This window comes from Hyla sarda, chromosome 2, assembly GCF_029499605.1.
Source record: "Hyla sarda isolate aHylSar1 chromosome 2, aHylSar1.hap1, whole genome shotgun sequence".
Lineage (NCBI taxonomy): Eukaryota > Metazoa > Chordata > Amphibia > Anura > Hylidae > Hyla > Hyla sarda.
The window spans coordinates 65,899,955-65,921,214 of NC_079190.1; the positions used below are offsets into that span (position 1 = coordinate 65,899,955).

The following is a 21,260-nucleotide window of genomic DNA, read 5'->3' on the forward strand; positions in this document are numbered from 1 at the left end:
TACAATACGCTCCACTACGCTTAAAACAGTATTTATCTAGAACAGCAGCAGGTGTGTACTTTTGGCTGGCCTTTCACAGTAACTCGGCTCTTAAGACTTTAAAAGGAACAAAATGGTACACCACGTAGATGTACGTACGTGGTATGCACTTATGAGGGGAGTACAATACGCTCCACTATGCTTAAAACAGTATTTGTCTACAACACCAGCAGGTGTGTACTTTTGGCTGGACTTTCACAGTAACTAGGCCCTTAGGACTATAATAGGAACAAAATGGTACACCGCGTAGATGTACGTACGTGGTATGTACTTATGAGGGGAGTACAATACGCTCCACTACTCTTAAAATAGTATTTGTCTAGAACAGCAGGAGGTGTGTACTTTTGGCTGGCCTTTCACAATAACTAGGCCCTTAAGACTTTAACAGGAACAAAATGGTACTCCACCTATGTACGCACAGGTTACACCTAATAGAGGACAATACGCCCCCACAACCTGTATTTGGCAGGCACTAATAGCAGGTGATTGTGGCTTTTAGTGCTCTGTTCACCCTAACTGGCTGGCTACTATTAGCTGTGTACTACACCTAAAATTACACTTTCTCTCTCAATCTCTCTCCCTTTCCTTTCAGTGCTTCTAGGCTGGATTTGGGCTTGAGGTGAATCGCTGCTATAAAAATGCTTTTCTGTGCAACACACACTGTTCTCTGTTCCTTTCTCTCTGCAATAGAAGACTGAAGTGACTGGCCACAAGATGGCTGCCGATTATATAGGGCTGTCAGATTCGATTTGCTCATCCCTAACCATTACCATATCTTTAATTTTCTTTAAGGGATTGTCAGGGGGAAAAAAATTGCCTACGAGCTGGTATAAAAAGAACAAGATATACTCACCTGCTCACCTGCCACAACTTCGGCACCAACACTCCAAGTCCTCTGCTGCACTTTATTCTCTGGGTTCTTTGTCATCCCAACCACACAGGATTTGCCCACTTAGTCAATCAGTGAATGAAGTGGGACACTGCTGCGGCTACTGAGTGGCTGAGTGGGTAGATCCTGTAGGGTCGGAGCAAGACAGGACCTGAAAGAAGAAATGGAGACCAGCAAAGAACAAGGAGCATCTGTGCAGCAGCTGCGGGGCATCGTAGGAGGTGAGTATGACATTTTACTATTTTTACACCACTCCCAGCCATGAAGAAACAGCCATAAAACATAACCTAATAGAATAGATTCATCTGCCATTAATTTAGCATAGCATTGACAGTGTTTGTTGTTGGTGTTTTCATTGTTGATGTAAATAGAAGAAACATGACGTAATTTCCCTTTAAATCACTTAGGAGTAAGCATATGGGCACAGTTCAGTGAGTGCGCCGTACACTCCTCATACACTGTATTTATAGATGTGAGTAGGAGTTTCCATATTGATTATATCAAATCACGTATAGAATGTTTCAATAAAACAAATGGCATCCTTCTGTTAAATATTGAATCATATGTCTCATTATGTAAACAGCAACACATTTCAAGAGGGTTCCAATAATCCCATGGTATCAGGCTTATATCAGGCAGGGATGTCGATGTACACTGAAGTGTACTACAACAGGCCCATTCACTGTACTGGCCAGAAAAATAATTATCTAGTGACTACATTCGGGCTGCTTCCTGACTGTATCATTTTACTTAGCAGTACTCACTGCCTATAAATGAAGACAAAGGGGGTAATTTATCAAGGCCCTAAGTGGTCTATATTTTTAAAATCTAGTTACCTTGTTTATTGAGCGCAAAGTTTTCACACTGACCTATGATGTATAACTTTTGCAAAAGTTACCACATTTTTTGCAATGCCCACTCTAGCCATGACCAGGCTCAAGCAGCCATGCCGAGCCGACTGATCAGCACGCATTATATTAGCGTCATAAACATTAGCTGCCATTTATCAGATAGCATAGGCATCTTGACAAATGTAGACCAACTGCGACTGGAGCATACTAGTGCACCTCACAGGCAAAAAAATTAAGTCCCAAACGTTAATAAATGACCCTCAGAGGTTGGAATTTATTATTTGCAACTTTATGATCCCACTTTTCTAGCTTGCACTTTCTCCCTTATGCTAATTGTAAATGTAGAAGTGTTATCATATTGCCATGTAAAGAATTATACCTGTTGCTCATTTTTCAATGTACTTTTTTGCCTTCAAGTTTTTAAAATAGTAAATTAACCAAAGGTAAATAATGTTTTCACAAATTAGAACAAAAAACAGAGTAACAATACAAAAGATAGCTTTGTTCTCTACACATAATGAAGGTTTTGTATATTGTTATAGCAATACAAAACTAGATATCTACTGACCTTAATTATTTATTAATATTAAAGTGCAAAGAAAGTAGAAACTAAACAAAAACAAGTGAATGTACTTTTTTCCTTTGTGAATATTTACATCACCCATTGAGTAGAATGTGACTTTTTAAGAGTAGCACATGATAAATGTGTCTAAAAATCCTATACCACCTAAACCACTCTCTCTTTTAAGGCCAAAATAAAATAAAAAGCATGGCAAAACGTCACCAAAGAATGCAACAAATGCATAATAAATGTATCTAAAAAGTGAAAGAAAAAAATTTAGCAAAATGTAAAAAAAAAACTTAGGGGATAAGTGTCTGATCCAAGCAGTCTGAGCAGAGATGTCAGACCTCCACCCCCACCCCCGCGAGCTCTTGCACAGCACTCCTTGTGCATCGATCTTTGCTCCGTGCAAGGAGACTGTCGACTCCCACATGAAGAGGTGATCAACATGCCCCCTCCAAGTATATCTATGGGAAAGCTTGAGATACACGAATGCTGTATCTTCGGCTCTGCCTTAGAGATGCATGGAGGGAGTGTGTCGGCCACTGCTTCGTGCTGGGGTGGACACTGGTCCGTTTATTGGGAGACCTGAGTGCCATGTAGGAGATCTCGGAGGGTTCCTTTGGACATGGGATAAATTGTTTAATACCACAATACTTCTTTATATAATTTCACCGATGGTCCATCCAAATAGATCCCATTTTTATAAATAAATATACAGGCTGATCATAATTGTACACAGCCTAGAAACTTTCTCAGCGTTTTGGAACCAATCCTGGTTTTCATAAAAAATACTTACCAAAACAAAGATTATAATCCTGACCAAAATACTGTGAGAGAACCCATCCCAAAACATTGCAGTATTCAAGTGCATTAGAGTTTCTTATGATTTTTTCGTGTAAGTAGAAGGCCATTCGGTCAAAATCACCAATTTACTAGATGTGAATAGTGTCTTTATGTGACATATATTTCATTCTGTAAAAATTGATAGGATTATAATTATTGCAGTCTTGTACTGCTGTTGCACATGGTCAGTTTTAACACACTTTCCATATATACACATTCAGTTTAGATTTAGTTTCTTCCTAAATAGCTCTACCCATTGAGTTGGTATTCAGAACCTTCTAGCAAAAGTGGTATCCCAATCTAACATTATTTAAGCCCTGTTAATCTATTATTGAGTTGAGCAGGACCATGTAAAAGCAAAGCCAACCTGTGTCATGCTAGGCAAAGTACTGTTGATGCGAAGTATTTTAGTAACTAGAAGGTGTACAAGCTTTGGTAACCTCAGGAATAGTGTTGGGCGCGAATATTCACATTTCAAATTTTTATTGTGAATATCGCAAATTCGCGAATTTGCGAATATTGCGAATATATTCCCTATTTAATTGAAATAGCGAATATTCGCTTTTTTCCGCATATGTGCATTTTCGCATATGCGCATATTTGCATGTGCGTATATTCACATGTGTGATTATTAGCATATTCCTTCTTTTCACTTGTGAGCCAATTAGAATGATGCAAATACACTTGTCACAGGTTATCAACAACATCCCTAGCAACCAATAGTAAAGTTGCCGACCACCTCACTCCTCAAATACGCGAATATAACGAATATGCAAAATTCACGAATATAGGACAAATATTCATCTATATATTTGCGAAATATCATGAATTCAAATATGAGCAATGCTGCTCATCACTACTCAGGAACTTTAACATATCAGGAACCAGCTTAGGATGCTTACTGACTTTGCAAAGTGTTTATGTTTCACAACTAGTGGAACTGTAAATTGTTCAACAACTGTGCCTCCAATGAATGTATATCATTGTGCTACACTCAACTCTTCACTTGTTCCTTCTGATCCCAGGGTCCAGACTAACACTACACCTGCATAAGATCAAGGGTGCTTCAGGGTATCATTAACAGGGCACTGTGTTCGGGTGTGCCCCAGGGGAAACAAGAGACCACCACCACCACCCAAAAATGCAAAATAACATGGGGTGACAATGAATACAAACAGTGTTGTGAAATTATCAAAAGAGAACACAATATAAAATCCTTTAGTTTAAATAAAGATGTAGTCATCATGACATATATCTAATAACTCGGCCTGTATGTACAGACAATGGGGGGAAATTATCAATTATTGACACCAGAAAACTATAGTAAAAAAAGTTATTAGTAGGAGAAAAACACTGAAAATCAGATTTGTTTTCCACAGAAAAAAGCTTTGCATGAAAAATTTCGACTTTTTGTCACAACCTGAGAATAATGACAACACTGTTTTACTATTATATTCATTAAGAAAATAGGAAAAAAGACAATCGCTATTGTGACATAACCACAATAGGTCACAGGAAATAAATAAAACTTTACTTTTGCAAAAGCACAATGGATTCCTGTCTAATAAATTAAGACAAAAGTGCTTTGATCAATCTCATTGTGACAAATAAATTGTTATACTGCTACTAGTAAAACATGTAATTTTTCCTTAGGGGTTTCTATTCTTGCTCACGCTTTCTATTTCTATCATGCTGATCCTTGCATTTAGTTTCTCACCAACTGGTTTGAAAAATTGCAGCAGTTAGATTATATGGACTAGAGATGAGCGGACTTTTGAAAAATTACTTTGGCCGTTTTGACAAATTTTCTGAAAAAATTTGGTTCAATACAAATTTATTTGTGGCAAATCTATATTAAAAACGGCTATTTCTGGCCTACAGAGAGCCTCAATAGATGTGTAGAACACTTTGCTTTGTTCTTATACGCATATGGAATGTGCTGGGGTAGTGAAATAATACTGTTATTCAGTATGACATGCATATTACAGGCATCACTTTTAGAATCAGGCACAATGACAGCCTGGAGGTGGCATCAGTATAAGGAGACCATATAGTGGCTGAATGACACAGCGTGGAGGTGTTGGCAGCATGAGGACACCATATAGTGGCTGAATGGCACAGCATGGAGGTGTTGGTAGCATGAGGAGACCCTATAGTGGCTGAATGACACAGCGTGGAGGTGTTGGCAGCATGAGGAGACCACAGAGTGGCTGAATGACACAGTGTGGAGGTGTTGGCAGCATGAGGAGACCATATAGTGGCTAAATGACAGTGTGGGGGTGTTGGCAGCATGAGGAGACCATATAATGGCTAAATGAAACAACTTGGAGGTGTTGGTAGCAAGAGAAGACCATATAGTGGCTGAATGACACAGCATGGAGGTATTGGCAGCATGAGGAGACCATATAGTGGATGAATGACACAGCTTGGATGTGGCAGAAGCATGAGGAGTCCATATGGCAGCTGAATGACACAGCGTATCGGATGTCACTTGGGATGAAGTGGATGAGCGAGTGAACTGATCAATCACTGCTGCTGGGTTGCTGGTCGAGACACAACTGCTAGCTGACACCGGGAGCTCAGACCTCTTGCTGCGACTCTGGCTGCCACACGCCCCTACTCTGCTGTGACCTCTGCCTGTGCCTGATGAATTTAGGCCTCTGCCACTGTGAATGTCCTGGCACTACTCTGCCTGGCATACTTATTGCGTATATCAGGGGAGTACAATACGCTTAAAACAGTATTTTTCTAGAACAGCAACAGGTGTGTACTACTAGCTGTCCTTTCACAGTATATAGGCCCTTGACAGATTAACAGGTATAAAATAGTACACTACTTAGATGTAGGTATGTGGTATCAGGTATGCACTTTTGCGGGCAGAAAAATGTGGTACAGTACGCTTAAAAAACATATTTTAGAAAAACACCAGCCGGTGATTACTTTTGCATGAACTTTCACAGTATGTAGGACCACGACAGATTAACAGGTATAAAATTGTACACTACTTAGATGTACGTATGTAGTATGCACTTATGAGGGCAGAAAAATGCGCTACAGTACACTTAAAAAATAATCTGAGTACAACACCAGCAGGTGAGTACTTTTGCCTTGACTTTCACAGTATTTTGTCCCTTGACAAATTAACAGGTACAAAATAGTACACCACTTAGATGTAGGTATGTGGTATCAGGTATGCACTTATGAGGGCAGAAAATGAGGTACAGTACGCTTAAAAAAACGTATTTTAGTAAAACACCAGCCGGTGATTACTTTTGCCTGGACTTTCACAGTATCTAGGCCCTTGACAGATTAACAGGTACAAAATAGTACACTACTTATAAGTATGCATGTGGTATGCACTTATGAGGGCAGAAAAATAAGGTACAGTACGCATAAAAAAAACATATTTTTGCACAACACCAGCAGTACAAAACAATGCTGCAGCACAAAAAAGCTGTGTACTAAACACAAAATTGCACTCTGTCAAAGACTATTAGGAATAGACTGCTGGGTATTACACTGTCTACAGACTCGTATAATCAGCAGATGATTTGTTGTGGAACAAAGACACAGAATTGTGCTGATATATTATTCCTGCATCCTCTGCTAAGGTTTATGAAGTTATGAAATACAATGCTGAAGAAAGTGACTGGGAGGTTAATGGCTGCAGTAAAAATCATTTTCAGTGAAAAAAACACTGCTCTCTGTCCACCAGAATGCTGATGTGACTAGGATGTGAAAAGCTGCTGGAATTAGCATTTCTGTGTAACACACTTATATCGATGTCCATCCTATGTCTATGCAGTGTAATGAATGATATGATGAGACGCAAAATGGCTTCCGAAAATATGGGGCTGTGACATCACAGGGGTAACTGGCTGCTGATAGGTTGCATCCTGCATGTGATTAAGGGTCATCCCGCCAACTTTCCTTCCCGCCTTGCCTTCCCAGCGTTCCTTGCTCCATGTACTGACATGTGGATACGCCATTTTATATGCCCTGGAGCCTGGACCACAGTAAATGGAGTTTATTTAATGAAATTCCAAACAAATTCGAGTTCGTCAGCTTCGATTCGCTCATCTCTAATATGGACCTTCATTCACTTGCAAATTATTTTCGAAATCCCCGCTTGCTGTCAGTTAATGGAAAGATAATGTTGGATCTACTTCTACAGATCAACGCAAATTTTTCCATGTATGCAAATAAGCAGCAAATAACAGCATACAAAATGACTGTTGTCTCAGATTTTGTCCCAGGCTGCAATGCGGCTGAGACCTGACTCACTAGTCAGCTGATGACAGGGAGCCTGTCTGCTTCAATGGGTGGAGCGATCGCTTGGTGGCAGAGAGATCAATCTGCAACTAATGCAACAACTGTAGGCACCCTGATTGAAAACCACATGTCTTTTGAATGGATGCAGCTCATTTATGTTTCAATGGGTGGGGTGGCTGATGTGTGGGAGGGAGAACAATGGAATTATGGGACTTATAGTCAAAAAAAGAAAAATCAAACAGGAAATACCAGATCACAAAAAGCTAGCCACTGTCAGGATCCGGATGGGTATACAGTGAGGATACTGGTGGTGGATCCTCTGTGTCAGTGGGGTGATGACGTGGGCCGTACCAGGGGAACGGAGTCTAAGGGGTTACTGGTTTTCACCAGAACCCGCCGCAAAGCGGGATGGACTTGCAGCGGCAGGTAACCCCCAGGTCGTTCCACCCGATAGCGACTCAACCCCAGCTGACGGCTGAGACAGACGTGGTACAAGGGATTAGGCAAGAGCAAGGTCGGACGTAGCAGAAGGTCAGGGCAGGCAGCAAGGATCGTAGTCAGGGGCAACGGCAGAGAGTCTGGAACACTGGCTTGGAACATACACAAGAAACGCTTTCACTGGCACTGAGGCAACAAGATCCGGCGATACTAGGAAGGGAAAGTGGGTTTTTATAATGAGGACACAGGTGTAATTACTGATTTGGGCCAGACGCCAATGAATGGCACGCTGGCCCTTTAAATCTCAGAGAGCCGGCGCGCGCGCGCCCTAAGGAGCGGGGCCGCGCGCGCCGGGACTGAGCCGACGGAGGACGGGACAGGTGAGGGGATTGGGATGCGAGCCGCGAGCGGGCATGTCCCGCTACGCGGGTCGCATCCCCGCCGGTGACACTAATGCAGCGCTCCCGGTCAGCGGGTCTGACCAGGGCGCTGCATGGAGGTGAACACCGCGAGCGCTCCGGGGAGGAGCAGGGACCCGGAGCGCTCGGTGTAACAGCCACAGTGTTATGGTAATCTCACGACATAGCGATTTATACCCAAGACAAGCACAGATCCTTTCTACGCATGTCTATTACTGTCTGCCAGGTACGTACTAAAATCACCTTATGGTGGATAACCCCTTTAAGGACCGAGCGTTTTTCCAGTTTCGTTTTTTCCTCCTTACCTTTTAAAAATCATAACCCTTTCAAATTTGCACCTAAAAAGCCATATGATGGCTTATTTTTTTACCCCACCAATTCTACTTTGTAATGCCATCAGTCATTTTACCCAAAAATCTACAACAAAACAAAAAAATTATAATTGTGCGAGAAAATTGAAGAAAAACAAAATTTTGTAACTTTTAGGGGCTTCAGTTTCTAAGCAGTACATTTTTCGATATAGATGACACATTCTCTTTATTCTGTAGGTCCATATGATTAACATGATACCCTACTTATATAGGTTTGATTTTCTCTCACTTCTGGAAAAAATTCCTAACTGCATGCACGAAAATTAATACATTTAAAATTGTCATCTTCTGACCCCTATAACTTTTTTATTTTTCCACATACGGGGCGGTATGATGGCTAATTTTTTGCGCTGTGATCTTAAGTTTTTAGCTGTCAGTTAATGGAAAGATAATGTTTGCTTCTACTTCTACAGACCAATGTTATTTTTTCCATGTATGCAAATAAGCAGCAAGTGCCTACAGGGCGGGGCAATCACCTCACGTGCCCAGCATTTCCATGGTCTACAGCACAGAGGTTGTCAATTAAATGAAGGAGGAGGCAAACAACAATAGGATATGGAAATGTTGTGCACTTAATGGCATCATTCCATGCGGACACTTGATGCTCATTTGCATAATCAAAAAAATGCTAATTGTTAAATTCGCAAGCAGAAAATCACAAATAAAAAAAAAAAAGACTGCAAAGATGATCATAACTCCTACCTGGCACTATGATAGGTTGTTTTATTTAAAGCAATCTGGCAAATGCTCTATTATCTGTATGTAATTACATGATACTGTATTTTCCGGCATATAAGACAGCTTTTTAACCCTGTAAAATGTCCTCAAAAGTCTGGGGGGGGTCGTCTTATAAAGTCTGCAGTCGGGCGGGACACCCGGGGTATGTATTATCCATACCCCGGGCGTCCCAGCCGAGATTAGCTTCCCCCATCACATTCAGGACATCCCGTGTCCTGAAAGATCTTTTCAGGACACAAGGATGTCCCGGTTACCTTTCTGCGGCCCCGTGTTAACTTTAAAAATGCAGAGGCCACCGGGAGGTAGCACACACACGGACGTCACTGACGTCCTGTGTGTGCGCCCATAGGAATAGAGGAGCGGAACATCGGAGCTTTGAGGAGGATAACACGCTGGCCGGCATGGTAAATTACCAGCAGCATGTCAGCTTCGGTGCTCAGACCACTGCTCCTCCGATCTCGGGACCTACTGCTATGGCCTATAGGCCATAGCAGTAGATCATGACCCCTGACCAGAGTAGCGGTGGATGGAGCATTGAAGTGGGGCAGTACACAGACATACAGCCTCCAGCCATACTGCATATGGCTGAAGGCTGTATATCTGTGGGGGAACTATACTGCCAACCTAATGTGGGGGAACTATACTGTCAACCTAATGTGGGGGAACTATACTGCCAACCTAATGTGGGGGAGCTACAACCTAATGTGGGGAAACTATACTGCCAACCTAATGTGGAGGAACTATGCTGCAAACATAGGCGTGCGCACGGGGTGTGCCGGGTGTGCCCAGGCACACCCTAATCCAGTGGCGTTGCGACACGGGTGCGGCCCGCACCGGGTGACACCAAGACGTTCCGCAGCACCCCCCATCTGTGCCCGACCGTTCTTCACCAGCCCAGACCCCCGCCCCCCCGCTGTGCGGTGCGCCTGTCCGTCAGGCGCACCGCACAGCGCTGCCTCCTGCTCCTGTTTGTGCCCCGCCCCGCTCCGCTCTGGCTCACCTTCAGTTGGTCCGGTTATGTGACGGCGCGTTACTGCCGTCACATGACCATCAGGACGTCACACTGTATTCAAGGACGCCGGCCCCAGAGCGTGACATGATGGTACGCGGTTCGCAGGATTACCGCGCTGAGTGAGTGAATGTTATTTCAACCTGCCTACTGAGTCTGGGGGGAGGGGGTTAATCTGGGGCACCGTACTATCTTCCTACAGGGGGGGATAGGGTTAATCTGGGGGGTACTGCATTCCTACAGGGGGGGAGAGGGGGTTAAACTGGGGGGTACTACCATCCTACTGGGGGGGAGGGGGTCATCAGGGGGGTACTACCTTCTAACATGGTGGGGGGATAGGGTTAATCTGGGGGGTACTGCATTCCTTCAGGGGGGAGAGGGGGTTAAACTGGGGGGGTACTACCATCCTACTGGGGGGAGGGGGTAATCAGGGGGGTACTACCTTCTAACAGGGTGTGGGATAGGGTTAAACTGGGGGGTACTACCATCCTACTGGGGGGGGGAGGGGGTCATCAGGGGGGTACTACCTTCTAACAGGGTGGGGGGATAGGGTTAATATGGGGGGTACTGCATTCCTCCGGGGGGGGGTTAATCTGGGGCCCCGAGTAGGCAGGTAGTACCCCCAGATTAACCCCCTCCCCCCAGTAGGATGGTAGTACCCCCAGATTACCCCCCCCCAGTAAGAAGCTAGTACCCTCAAATTAACCCCCTCTTCCTGCCAGTAGGAAGGTAGCACCCCCAGATGCTGGTGGCCTCCATGTCTATTTTGCTTTTGTAGGGAACTGTACTGCACCTAATGTGGCGAATTATACCGCACCTTATGTGGGGGAACATACTGCACCTAATGTGGGGAACTATACTGCCAACCTAATGTGGGGGAACTATACTGCCAACCTAATGTGGGGGAACTATACTGCACCTTATGTGGGGGAACTATACTGCACCTTATGTGGGGAACTATACTGCACCTAATGTGGGGGAACTATACTGCACCTAATGTGGGGAACTATACTGCACCTAATGTGGGGGAACTATACTACACCTAATGTGGGGGAACTATACTACACCTAATGTGGGGGAACTATACTGCACCTAATGTGGGGAACTATACTGCCAGCCTAATGTGGGGGAACTGTACGGCACCTAATGTGGGGGAACTGTACTGCACCTAATGTGGGGGGAACTATACTGCAGCTAATGTGGAGGGAACTATACTGCCAACCTAATGTGGGGGGAACTATACTGCCAACCCAATGTGGGGAACTATACTGCCAACCTAATGTGGGGAAACTGTACTGCACCTAATGTGGGGGAACTATACTGCACCTAATGTGGGGGAACTATACTGCACCTAATGTGGGGAACTATACTGCCAACCTTATGTGGGGGAACTATACTGCACCTAATGTGGGGGAACTATACTGCACCTAATGTGAGGGAACTATACTGCACCTAATGTAGGGGAACTGTACTGCACATAATATGGTGAACTATACTACACCTGGTGCAGTACAGTTCCCCCACATTAGGTGCAGTACAGTTCCCCCACATTAGGTGCAGTACAGTTCCCCCACATTAGGTGCAGTACAGTTCCCCCTCATTAGATGCAGTACAGTTCCCCTTCATTAGGTGCAGTACAGTTCCCCCACATTAGGTGCAGTACAGTTCCCCCACATTAGGTGCAGTACAGTTCCCCCTCATTAGGTGCAGTACAGTTCCCCTTCATTAGGTGCAGTACAGTTCCCCCACATTAGGTGGCACCTAATGTGGGGGAACTGAATTGCACCTAATGTGGGGGAACTGTACTGCCAACCTAATGTGGGGGAACTGTATTGCAAACCTAATGTGGGGGAACTGTACTGCCAACCTAATGTGCGTGGACTAATACTGCACCTAATGTGGGGGAACTATACTGCACCTAATGTGGCGGGACTTATACTGCACCTGTTTGCGTATATATATATATATATATAGATATACGCCTATGGCTGCAAATCTAATGTGGGGGAACTATGCTGCCAACCTAATGTGGGGGTAACAATACTTCCAACCTAATGTGGGGGAACTATGCTGACAACCTAATGTAGGGGAACTATGCTGCCTGCCTAGTGTGGTTGAACTATGCTGACAACCTAGTGTAGGGGAACACTGGTAAGGTATGGTATTGTGGGGGAACAATGGTAAGGTAACTGTAAAAGTTGGGGGTCGTCTTATACACCCAGTCGTCTTATACGCCAGAAAATACGGTGCTTTGAATTCTTTTCAAACCAGTTTATGGAGAAGGTATTTGTAAACATAATTCAAGAAAATGCATGATGTTTAAAAAAAAAAAAAATGGTGTTAATAGCCTCTAAATTTTCTCCCACGCTTGGTTTGTTACTCCATTAAATTTTAATTTGTTTGATAATTATTGATCTTTGTTGTCATTTAAGGAAGACAATATGAAAATGAATAATAATGATTATGTGCTTACTGTTGTTAAAGCATTACTTTACAGGAAATATAGTGACATAGTTTATGCAGAAATTTAAAGGTCAAAAAAAAAATCTAATAAATGGCTCCAGAAAGTTATACAGATTTGTAATTTATGTCTATTAAAAAATCTTCCAGGTACTGATCAGCTGCCCTATGCCCTGGACGAAGTGCGCAGTTCTTTAACCCCTTAAAGGGGTATTCCAGTATTTTTTTTTATTTGACTATGCTACAGGGGCTGTAAAGTTAGTGTAGTTCATAATATAGTGTCTGTACATGTGTGTGACAGTTTTCTCACAATTCTTCTGTGATTTTCACCCCAATATTTATTGTTAACGGCATACAAAATGACTGTTGTCTCAGATTTTGTCCCAGGCTGCAATGCGGCCGAGACCTGACTCACTAGTCAGCTGATGACAGGAAGCCTGTCTGCTTCAATGGGTGGAGTGATCAATCTGCAACTAATGCAACAGCTGTAGGCACCCTGATTGAAAACCACATGTCTTTTGAATGGATGCAGCTCATTTATGTTTCAATGGGTGGGGTGACTCATGTGTGGGAGGGAGGAAAATGGAATTATGGGATTTGTAATCAAAAAAAGAAAAATCAAACAGGAAATACCAGATCACAAAAAGCCAGCCACAGTATTATGGTAATCTCACAACATAGCCATTTATCCCCAAGACAAGCACAGATCCTTCCTAAGCATGTCCATTACTGTCTGCCAGGTACGTACTAAAATCACCTTATGGTGGATAACCCCTTTAAGGACCGAGCGTTTTTCCAGTTTCGTTTTTTCCTCCTTACCTTTTAATAATCATAACCCTTTCAAATTTGCACCTAAAATGATGCACCATATGATGGCTTATTTTTTTGGCCCACCAATTCTACTTTGTAATGCCATCAGTCATTTTACCCAAAAATCTACGACAAAACAAAATAAAAAATCATTTTGCGAGAAAATTGAAGAAAAACACAATTTTATAACTTTTAGGGGATTCAGTTTCTACACAGTACATTTTTCATTATAGATGACACATTCTCTTTATTCTGTAGGTCCATACGATTAACATGATACCCTACTTATATAGGTTTGATTTTCTCTCACTTCTGGAAAAAAAATCATAACTACATGCAGGAAAATTAATACGTTTAAAATTGTCATCTTCTGACCACTATAACTTTTTAATTTTTCCACATACGGGGCGGTATGATAGCTCATTTTTTGCGCTGTGATCTGAAGTTTTTAGCAGTCAGTTAATGGAAAGATAATGTTTGCTTCTACTTCTACAGACCAATGTAATTTTTTCCATGTATGCAAATAAGCAGCAAGTGCCTACAGGGTGGGGCAATCACCTCAAGTGCCCAGCATTTTCCATGGTCTACAGCACAGAGGTTGTCAATTAAATGAAGGAGGAGGCAAACAACAATAGGATATGGAAATGCTGGGCACTTAATGCTCATTTGTAAAATGGAAAAAAATGCTAATTGTTAAATTCACAAGCAGAAAATCACAAATCTAAAAAAAAAGACTGCAAAGATGATCATAACTCTTACCTGGCACTGTGATAGGTTGTTTTATTTAAAGCAACCTGGCAAATGCGCTATTATCTGTATGTAATTACATGATACTTTGAATTATTTTCAAATACGTTTATGGAGAAGGTAATTGTAAACATTATTCAAGAAAATGCATCAAGTTAAAAAAAATGGTTATCATAACCTCTAAATCTTCTCCCACGCTTGATTTGTTACTCCATTAAATTTTAATTTGTTTCATAATTATTTATCTTTGTTGTCATTTAAGGAAGACAATATGATAATGAATAATAAAGTGTTTACTGTTTATACAGCATTACTTTACAGGAAATATAGTGACACAGCTTATGTAGAAATTTAAAGGTTGTTCTTTGGAGCAAAAAAATATTTAAAAATCTAATTAAATGGCCCCAGAAAGTTATACAGATTTGTAATTTACCGTATGTCTATTGAAAAATCCCAATCCTTCCAGGTACTTATCAGCTGCTCTATGCCCTGGAGGAAGCTGCACAGTTCTTTAACCCATTAAGGACCGAGTAAAAAAAGAAACCTTAAAAGGCTGATCCCAATTGCCCCCTACCAGGGGGAAAAATTTCTTCCTAACTCCAAATATGGCATCAGAATAAATTCTGTCCCTTTAAATCTAGTATCCATAACCTGTAATGTTAAAACGCTCCAAAAATGCCTGTTTAATTGAGTTTATAATGAGCACTTCCTCTTGCAGAGAGTTTTATAGTCTCACTGCTCTTAACCGTTAAAGGACAGAGCATTTTTTTTTGCACTTTTGTTTTTTCCTCCTTACCTTTTAAAAATCATAACCCTTTCAATTTTGCACCTAAAAATCCATATGATGGCTTATTTTTTGTGCCACCAATTCTACTTTGTAATGACATCAGTCATTTTACCCAAAAATATACAGCAAACCAGAAAAAAAATTCATTGTGCGACAAAATTGAAGAAAAAACACAATTTAAATTTTGGAGTCTTCCGTTTCTATGCAGTACATTTTTTGGTAAAAATGACACCTTCTCTTTATTCTGTAGGTCCATATGATTAAAATGATATCCTACTTATATAGGATTGATTTTGTTGTACTTCTGGAACAAGTCATAACTACATGCACGAAAATTTATATGTTTAAAATTGTCATCTTCTGACCCCTATAACTTTTTAATTTTTCCGCTTGAGGGGTAATATGAGGGCAAATTTTTTGTGCCGCAAAATTTTTAGCGGTACCATTTTTGTATTGATCGAACTTTTTGATCGGTTTTCATTACATTTTTCATGATATAAAAAGTGACCAAAAAGACGCTATTTTGGATTTGGAATTTTTTTGAGAGCACACCATTGACCATGCAGTTTAGTTAATAATATTTTTTTATAGTTCGGACATTTATGCACGCTGCAATACCACATATTTTATTTTTTATTTTGGTTACATATTTTATATATGGAATTTGGGAAAAGGGAGGTAATTAGGGGACTTTTAGGAGGAATCATTAGATCCCTCATACAGATCAATGTGGTTTCGTAGAACCACACTGATCTGTGTGCTCTTACGGCTTTACGGCTACCTAAGAAGTGGATCGCTCCCCGTGATCAAGCTGGGGGGGGGGGGTATCCGCCCCACTGGACCACCAGGGATGGTTTAAATGTCCCTTTAGATGCCGCTGTCAACTTTGACAGCTGCGATCTAAAGGGTTAACAGCCGGCCGCATGTCGGCTATTAAAGCCAGCCCCCAGCTACAGGAATCAGCTGGGCGTTGGCCGGTATAACGCGGGCTGTAGTCGGGAGCCCATGCCATACAATAGTTGCCGTCTCAGGACTAGCTGGCTCGTCCTTAGACAGCAACTGGTTAACCCCATTTTTTGCACTTTCTTTTTTTCCTTCTTACTTTTCAAAAATCATAACCCTTTCAATTTTCCTATACCTATTTCTTATGCATAAGTATACATATACAGACATAAGTACATGTATATAGGGATTGGTATATGTATATAGGGATGACATTCTATGAAAAATAATAAATACATACATATAATATAAATAATAATATAATACATGTATATGGAAATGACATTCCATAAAAAATAAATATGATATAAATATATATTTAAATCCTACATAATTGGTGTAATAAAATAGACACCAATTATGTCGGATTTTAATATATACCGTTTTTATCGGCGCATAAAACGCACTTTTTAGGCTAAAATTTTTAGCCTAAAGTCTACCTGCGTGTTATATGCCGATAAGCCGCTGCAGTTCATTGATTTAAAGTGGGCGCTTTAAATCAATGAACTGCAGCGGCTTTGCAGGTGCAGAGACCTGCCGTCGCTGCAGGCTTCTCTGCCCCTGCCTGTCCTGGGGTCTAGAGCCCTGCTGCGGCCCTTCTCTCCCCCTGGCTATCGGTGCCGCTGCCTCATTGCCAGCGCCGATAGCCAGGGGGAGAGAAGCAGCACCGGCAATGGGGCAGCAGCACCGACAGACAGGGAAAGAGAAGGGGCAGCGGCACCGTTGCCTTCCCCATCCCCGGTTGTATAATTACCTGCTTCCGGTGTGCGTCCCATGCGTCGTTGCTATGCACCTCACGGCGCAATGACGTCACTCGTCATTGCGCCACGCCCTGCAGTGCATAGCAACACTACGTACTAGATGCGATCACTGTGAGCGGCTATTGGCTATGCGTGGCCACGTGACCGCCGCGCATAGCAACGCATCCTTGGCAACACTAGCCACGGCGTTCCCAGAAGCTGCCGCCTGCCAGTACCACACTGACAGGTGAGCACTTCCGCTCCTGCGCTCCATTCAGGAGCCTGGGAACTTAAGTTTTTCTTTCACCACTTAATATAGTAATAAACCTACTGGAAGTTCCCACATTATTATTGCAATACTGTATTAATGCTCCATGCATATGTAATTTTAATAATATTTACATGTTCTGAGTGGTTTTTAATTGTTATGATGTGATATGATTTTTATATATTTATATTGATGCCTGTCTATTGTATAGCATTCTGATCTGAAGAAGGTTCCTCCCGAAAAGCATCATCACATTTTTTATTTATTTTAATAATTAAATAAAATGGTTCCACTGTGAGCCTTAAACCTAGCATTGGTCCACTTTCATAATTTTGAGGGAGCCGCAGCGCCATCTGCAAAGGGTATTTTTCCATGCTTCTCTGCAGTCTACCCAGGACAGTGCCACTGATTCCTGTTACCCAGAAGGCCTGGCAGCGACTCCGCATCTTCAGTACCCCATTATCACTGGGGTTATAAGCCTGTACTGTCTTTTCTAAGGTGAGCGGCCATCTATATGGTTCTTGTCCAATTCTGGACCACTTTAGCTCCTGTTACCAAAGGTAATAGACAATGTGCCGGTATCGGTCTCTCCATTTTTCCCCCCTAACAAATGTGTTATTAATAGGTGCTTACCTCTTTCTGGTGATACTTAATTGCCAATTTTAACCTGGCAAGGTCATTTCCATTCTGCTCCTCCAATATGCTACCATCATCCCTGTAATTGAGAATAATTTCCAATTCTCTCGAGCTTCTCGTCTGATCCAGCAGGTCCTTAGCAAACTGTTTACATTGCTTGGATAACTCCTCATACTCAGACTTAAACTCATTTTCTACTTTACTCAATTCCTGTAGTTCCCAGCTCAGTTGGAATGCCGTGAGGAAAGGGTCTTCACTTGACAGCGATATTAAAGAGGGGCTCGCCAATGCCCTATAGATGTTAAGTCTCGATCGAGAGTGTCGTAAACTGTCCACATCGGATCCCGAAACACATTCCACACAGTTACAGCGGACCTCGTGTGGCCTGGGGATTGAGACGCCTTTTTGAACAAGATGCTTTATTATTTGATAGTTGTTTGTATGAGCCGCCAAAATGATTGGAGTGATGTCTGGAGTAAATTCAGAGAACTGCTTATCTAAAAGTATTGGCGGGACCTGTGAATGAACAAACACATATATATTAAATTATGTCATTATTTATGATCTATAACATTAAATGGTACCTGTCACCATCAATGAAATGTAACATATTATAGATTATGCTATTTAAATTAATTTTCTAATATACTTCTTAATGCAATTTTGTAACTTTGTGTTAAATTAACCCCTAAAAGTGTATCCATCTGATCCTGCATGCAGTCCTGCTTGCAAATTGTCTCCTGCAGCAGGATGCAGGTGGGACCTCAGCTCAGCCCATTGTATTGAGCTGAGCTAGACTGTAGAGCAGGGTTTCCTAACCAGGGTGCCTCCTGATGTTGCAAAACTATAACTCTCAGCATGCAGTGAGTGTTAGTTTTGCAATAGCTGGAGTTAGCCTGGTTTGGAAACACTGCTGTAGAGTCATGATGCCTTCAGAACATAATGCTAAATATGGTGCTAAAAATTGTGTTGAATACAGTATTTCTGCTGCCTTTAGAAGCTGCTAGACAGAACTAAGCACACTGTAAAGTTCAGTGCACAAAGCTGAGAAGAGTGTGCAGTCTCAGCCAATCACAATCCATCACACACTGAGCTGCTTTCGACAGTATGTTCAGAGCATCATAGCAGAGTGAGGAAGGAAGTTGTCCCCAGCAGGGCTTCAGATGATGTCACGCCTGCCAGGGAACGGCCCTTCCCATTCTATGGTGCTGACTGAGCAGAATATACAGCACAATTTCAAGGTATAAAACAAAAAAATAATAAAAATAAAGGCAGGTGGTAGTTTATTATGATGGGAGAGTGAACTGGTATAAATAAAACATTTATCAAGACCATGGCAGGTACTCTTAAACAAACAATTGTGGCAAATTGTTCCATTGTCATGACAAAACAAACAAACATCAGGGATATTTTTTTTTTCTATAGAGCTTTCATTGTTTTATCCACATCTTGTAAATAAAAAATTATATTTTCTTTATAATACCTGTTTGGATGTTAGGTTTAATTAATATGCTGAATTTGTACTTCAAACTCAATTCTAGTGTTTAAAAAAACATCAGTTCTATGATATTCCTGAATAAATAGACGGATGGAATCCCAGTACTGATATTTGTGTTCTGCTTTGGTCAATTTTGTTGACAATTTGTAGCTAAATATTAAAAAGAAGTCAGCAGAGAATTTATAAATACAGGCAATATAAGATTTCATGGTCAGTAACACCAACAAAAAGACTGAAGTAGAAGCCGTCTATCTGCTATATTTATCAGGATTTGACAAGCTTGAATAACAACTGGCAAGTTTTTAGACAGGAATAGAAATAGAAGCTGAGCTGTTATCAGGCATCATTACCGGATTTCACTGGTCTTTGTGCAAAATATGAAACTACATTTATCTGAGCTAAAACCTAAGGGAATGGGAAAACACAGTCCAATAACTCAAAGAAACATCACACACTGGGGGTGAGAAACACTGTCTAGTTTTTAGATCATGTAAAGTTAGGCTAGACAGTCATCAGATTTTTAATAGTGGCTCAGGCTGTTCGAAAATATGGCACATCTTAAGATTGGATATTTTTGAAGCAAACATGTGCTCCAAAATTTCAGTAAACCATCACCCTTTTTAGCAAAGCCACACCCACTTTCCAGCCATACCCCCATCGTGTGTGACACACCACTCAATTCTTTTTGTTAATTTTTTTCAAAAAATATGTCTAATAATACCTTCACCAGTTCTTTGTATGCACACTGCTCCAAAATTCAGGTGCACACACTGATTCCCCCAATGTTCGTGTTGTATAATTTAACAGAAAATAGAACAGCACATTGTTTTTGTAGATTTCTTCATTGATTTAGGCAGAAATAATTAAAGGAACAGATGTATCTAATTACAAGGCTTCATAGAGTTCCAACATAGTCTAGAGGGTTGTACACGGAATTCATGCACCAACATTTCCATTTGTTTTAATATATTTATTAATGACCTTGTAGAGGGATAATACAGTAAAGGATTAATCTTTGCAGATAATACTAAGCTCAGCAAAGTGTTCAACACAATAGAGGACAGTGCACTGTAAATAGTAGATAACACAACATAGGGCAGTGCACTGTAAATAGTAGATAACACAAAATAGGGCAGTGCACTGTAAATAGTAGATAATGCAATAGATGAAAGTGCACTGCATATGCTAAATAACATAACAGAGGACAGTGCACTATAAATAGTAGATAACACAATATAGCACAATACACTGTATATAGTAGATAACACAATAGAGGACAGTGCACTATAAGGAATGGATAACACAATATAGCACAATGCACTTTATATAGTATATAACACAATAGAGGACAGTGCACTATTAGGCATGGATCAGGATAGGTTGAAGTATTGGGCAGAGAATGGCAGATGAGGTTATGCACTGATAAATGCAAGGTTATGTCCATGGGAAAGAAATATACAGGCTGGGGAAACGTACTTAATGGAAAAACACAGAATTAGGGTTATTTAGTTTATAAAAAAGACGGATTAGAGGTGACCTAATAACTATGTATAAATATATCAGAGGGGAGTACAGAGATTTCTCCCATGATCTACCCAGGACTGTATCTATAACAAGGGGGCATCCTCTACGTCTAGAGGAAAGAAAGTTTCTACACCAGCACAGACGGGTGTTCTTTACCTTAACCTGTTAAGGACGATGGACGTACAGGGACATGGGCTGGCCCCGCATCATATCGGGTCAGTCCCGGCACCTAGTAACGTCCGGGACCCGTGGCTAATACCGGACATCACCAATTGTGGTGATATCCGGTATTAACCCCTTAGAAGTGGCGTCCAATCGGCGATTGATTGCTCCAAGCCTGAGATCCAGGCTGAA

General features: G+C 41.5%; 1 protein-coding gene across 5 annotated transcripts in view; it reads right to left on the bottom strand.

Moving 5' to 3' along the window:
• The window catches only part of TRPC4 (transient receptor potential cation channel subfamily C member 4), a 289,046-nt gene that overhangs the window by 107,219 nt on the left and 160,567 nt on the right, over positions 1 to 21,260 (bottom strand). For 4 of the 5 annotated variants that reach the window (XM_056561953.1, XM_056561952.1, XM_056561954.1 and 1 more), the window contains one exon: positions 17,882 to 18,400. In XM_056561953.1, the coding sequence (XP_056417928.1) occupies positions 17,882 to 18,400 (519 nt within the window). Of the gene's footprint in view, positions 1 to 892; positions 1,016 to 17,881; positions 18,401 to 21,260 lie in introns of those variants that run through there. The other variant, XM_056561956.1, reaches the window with a different exon arrangement.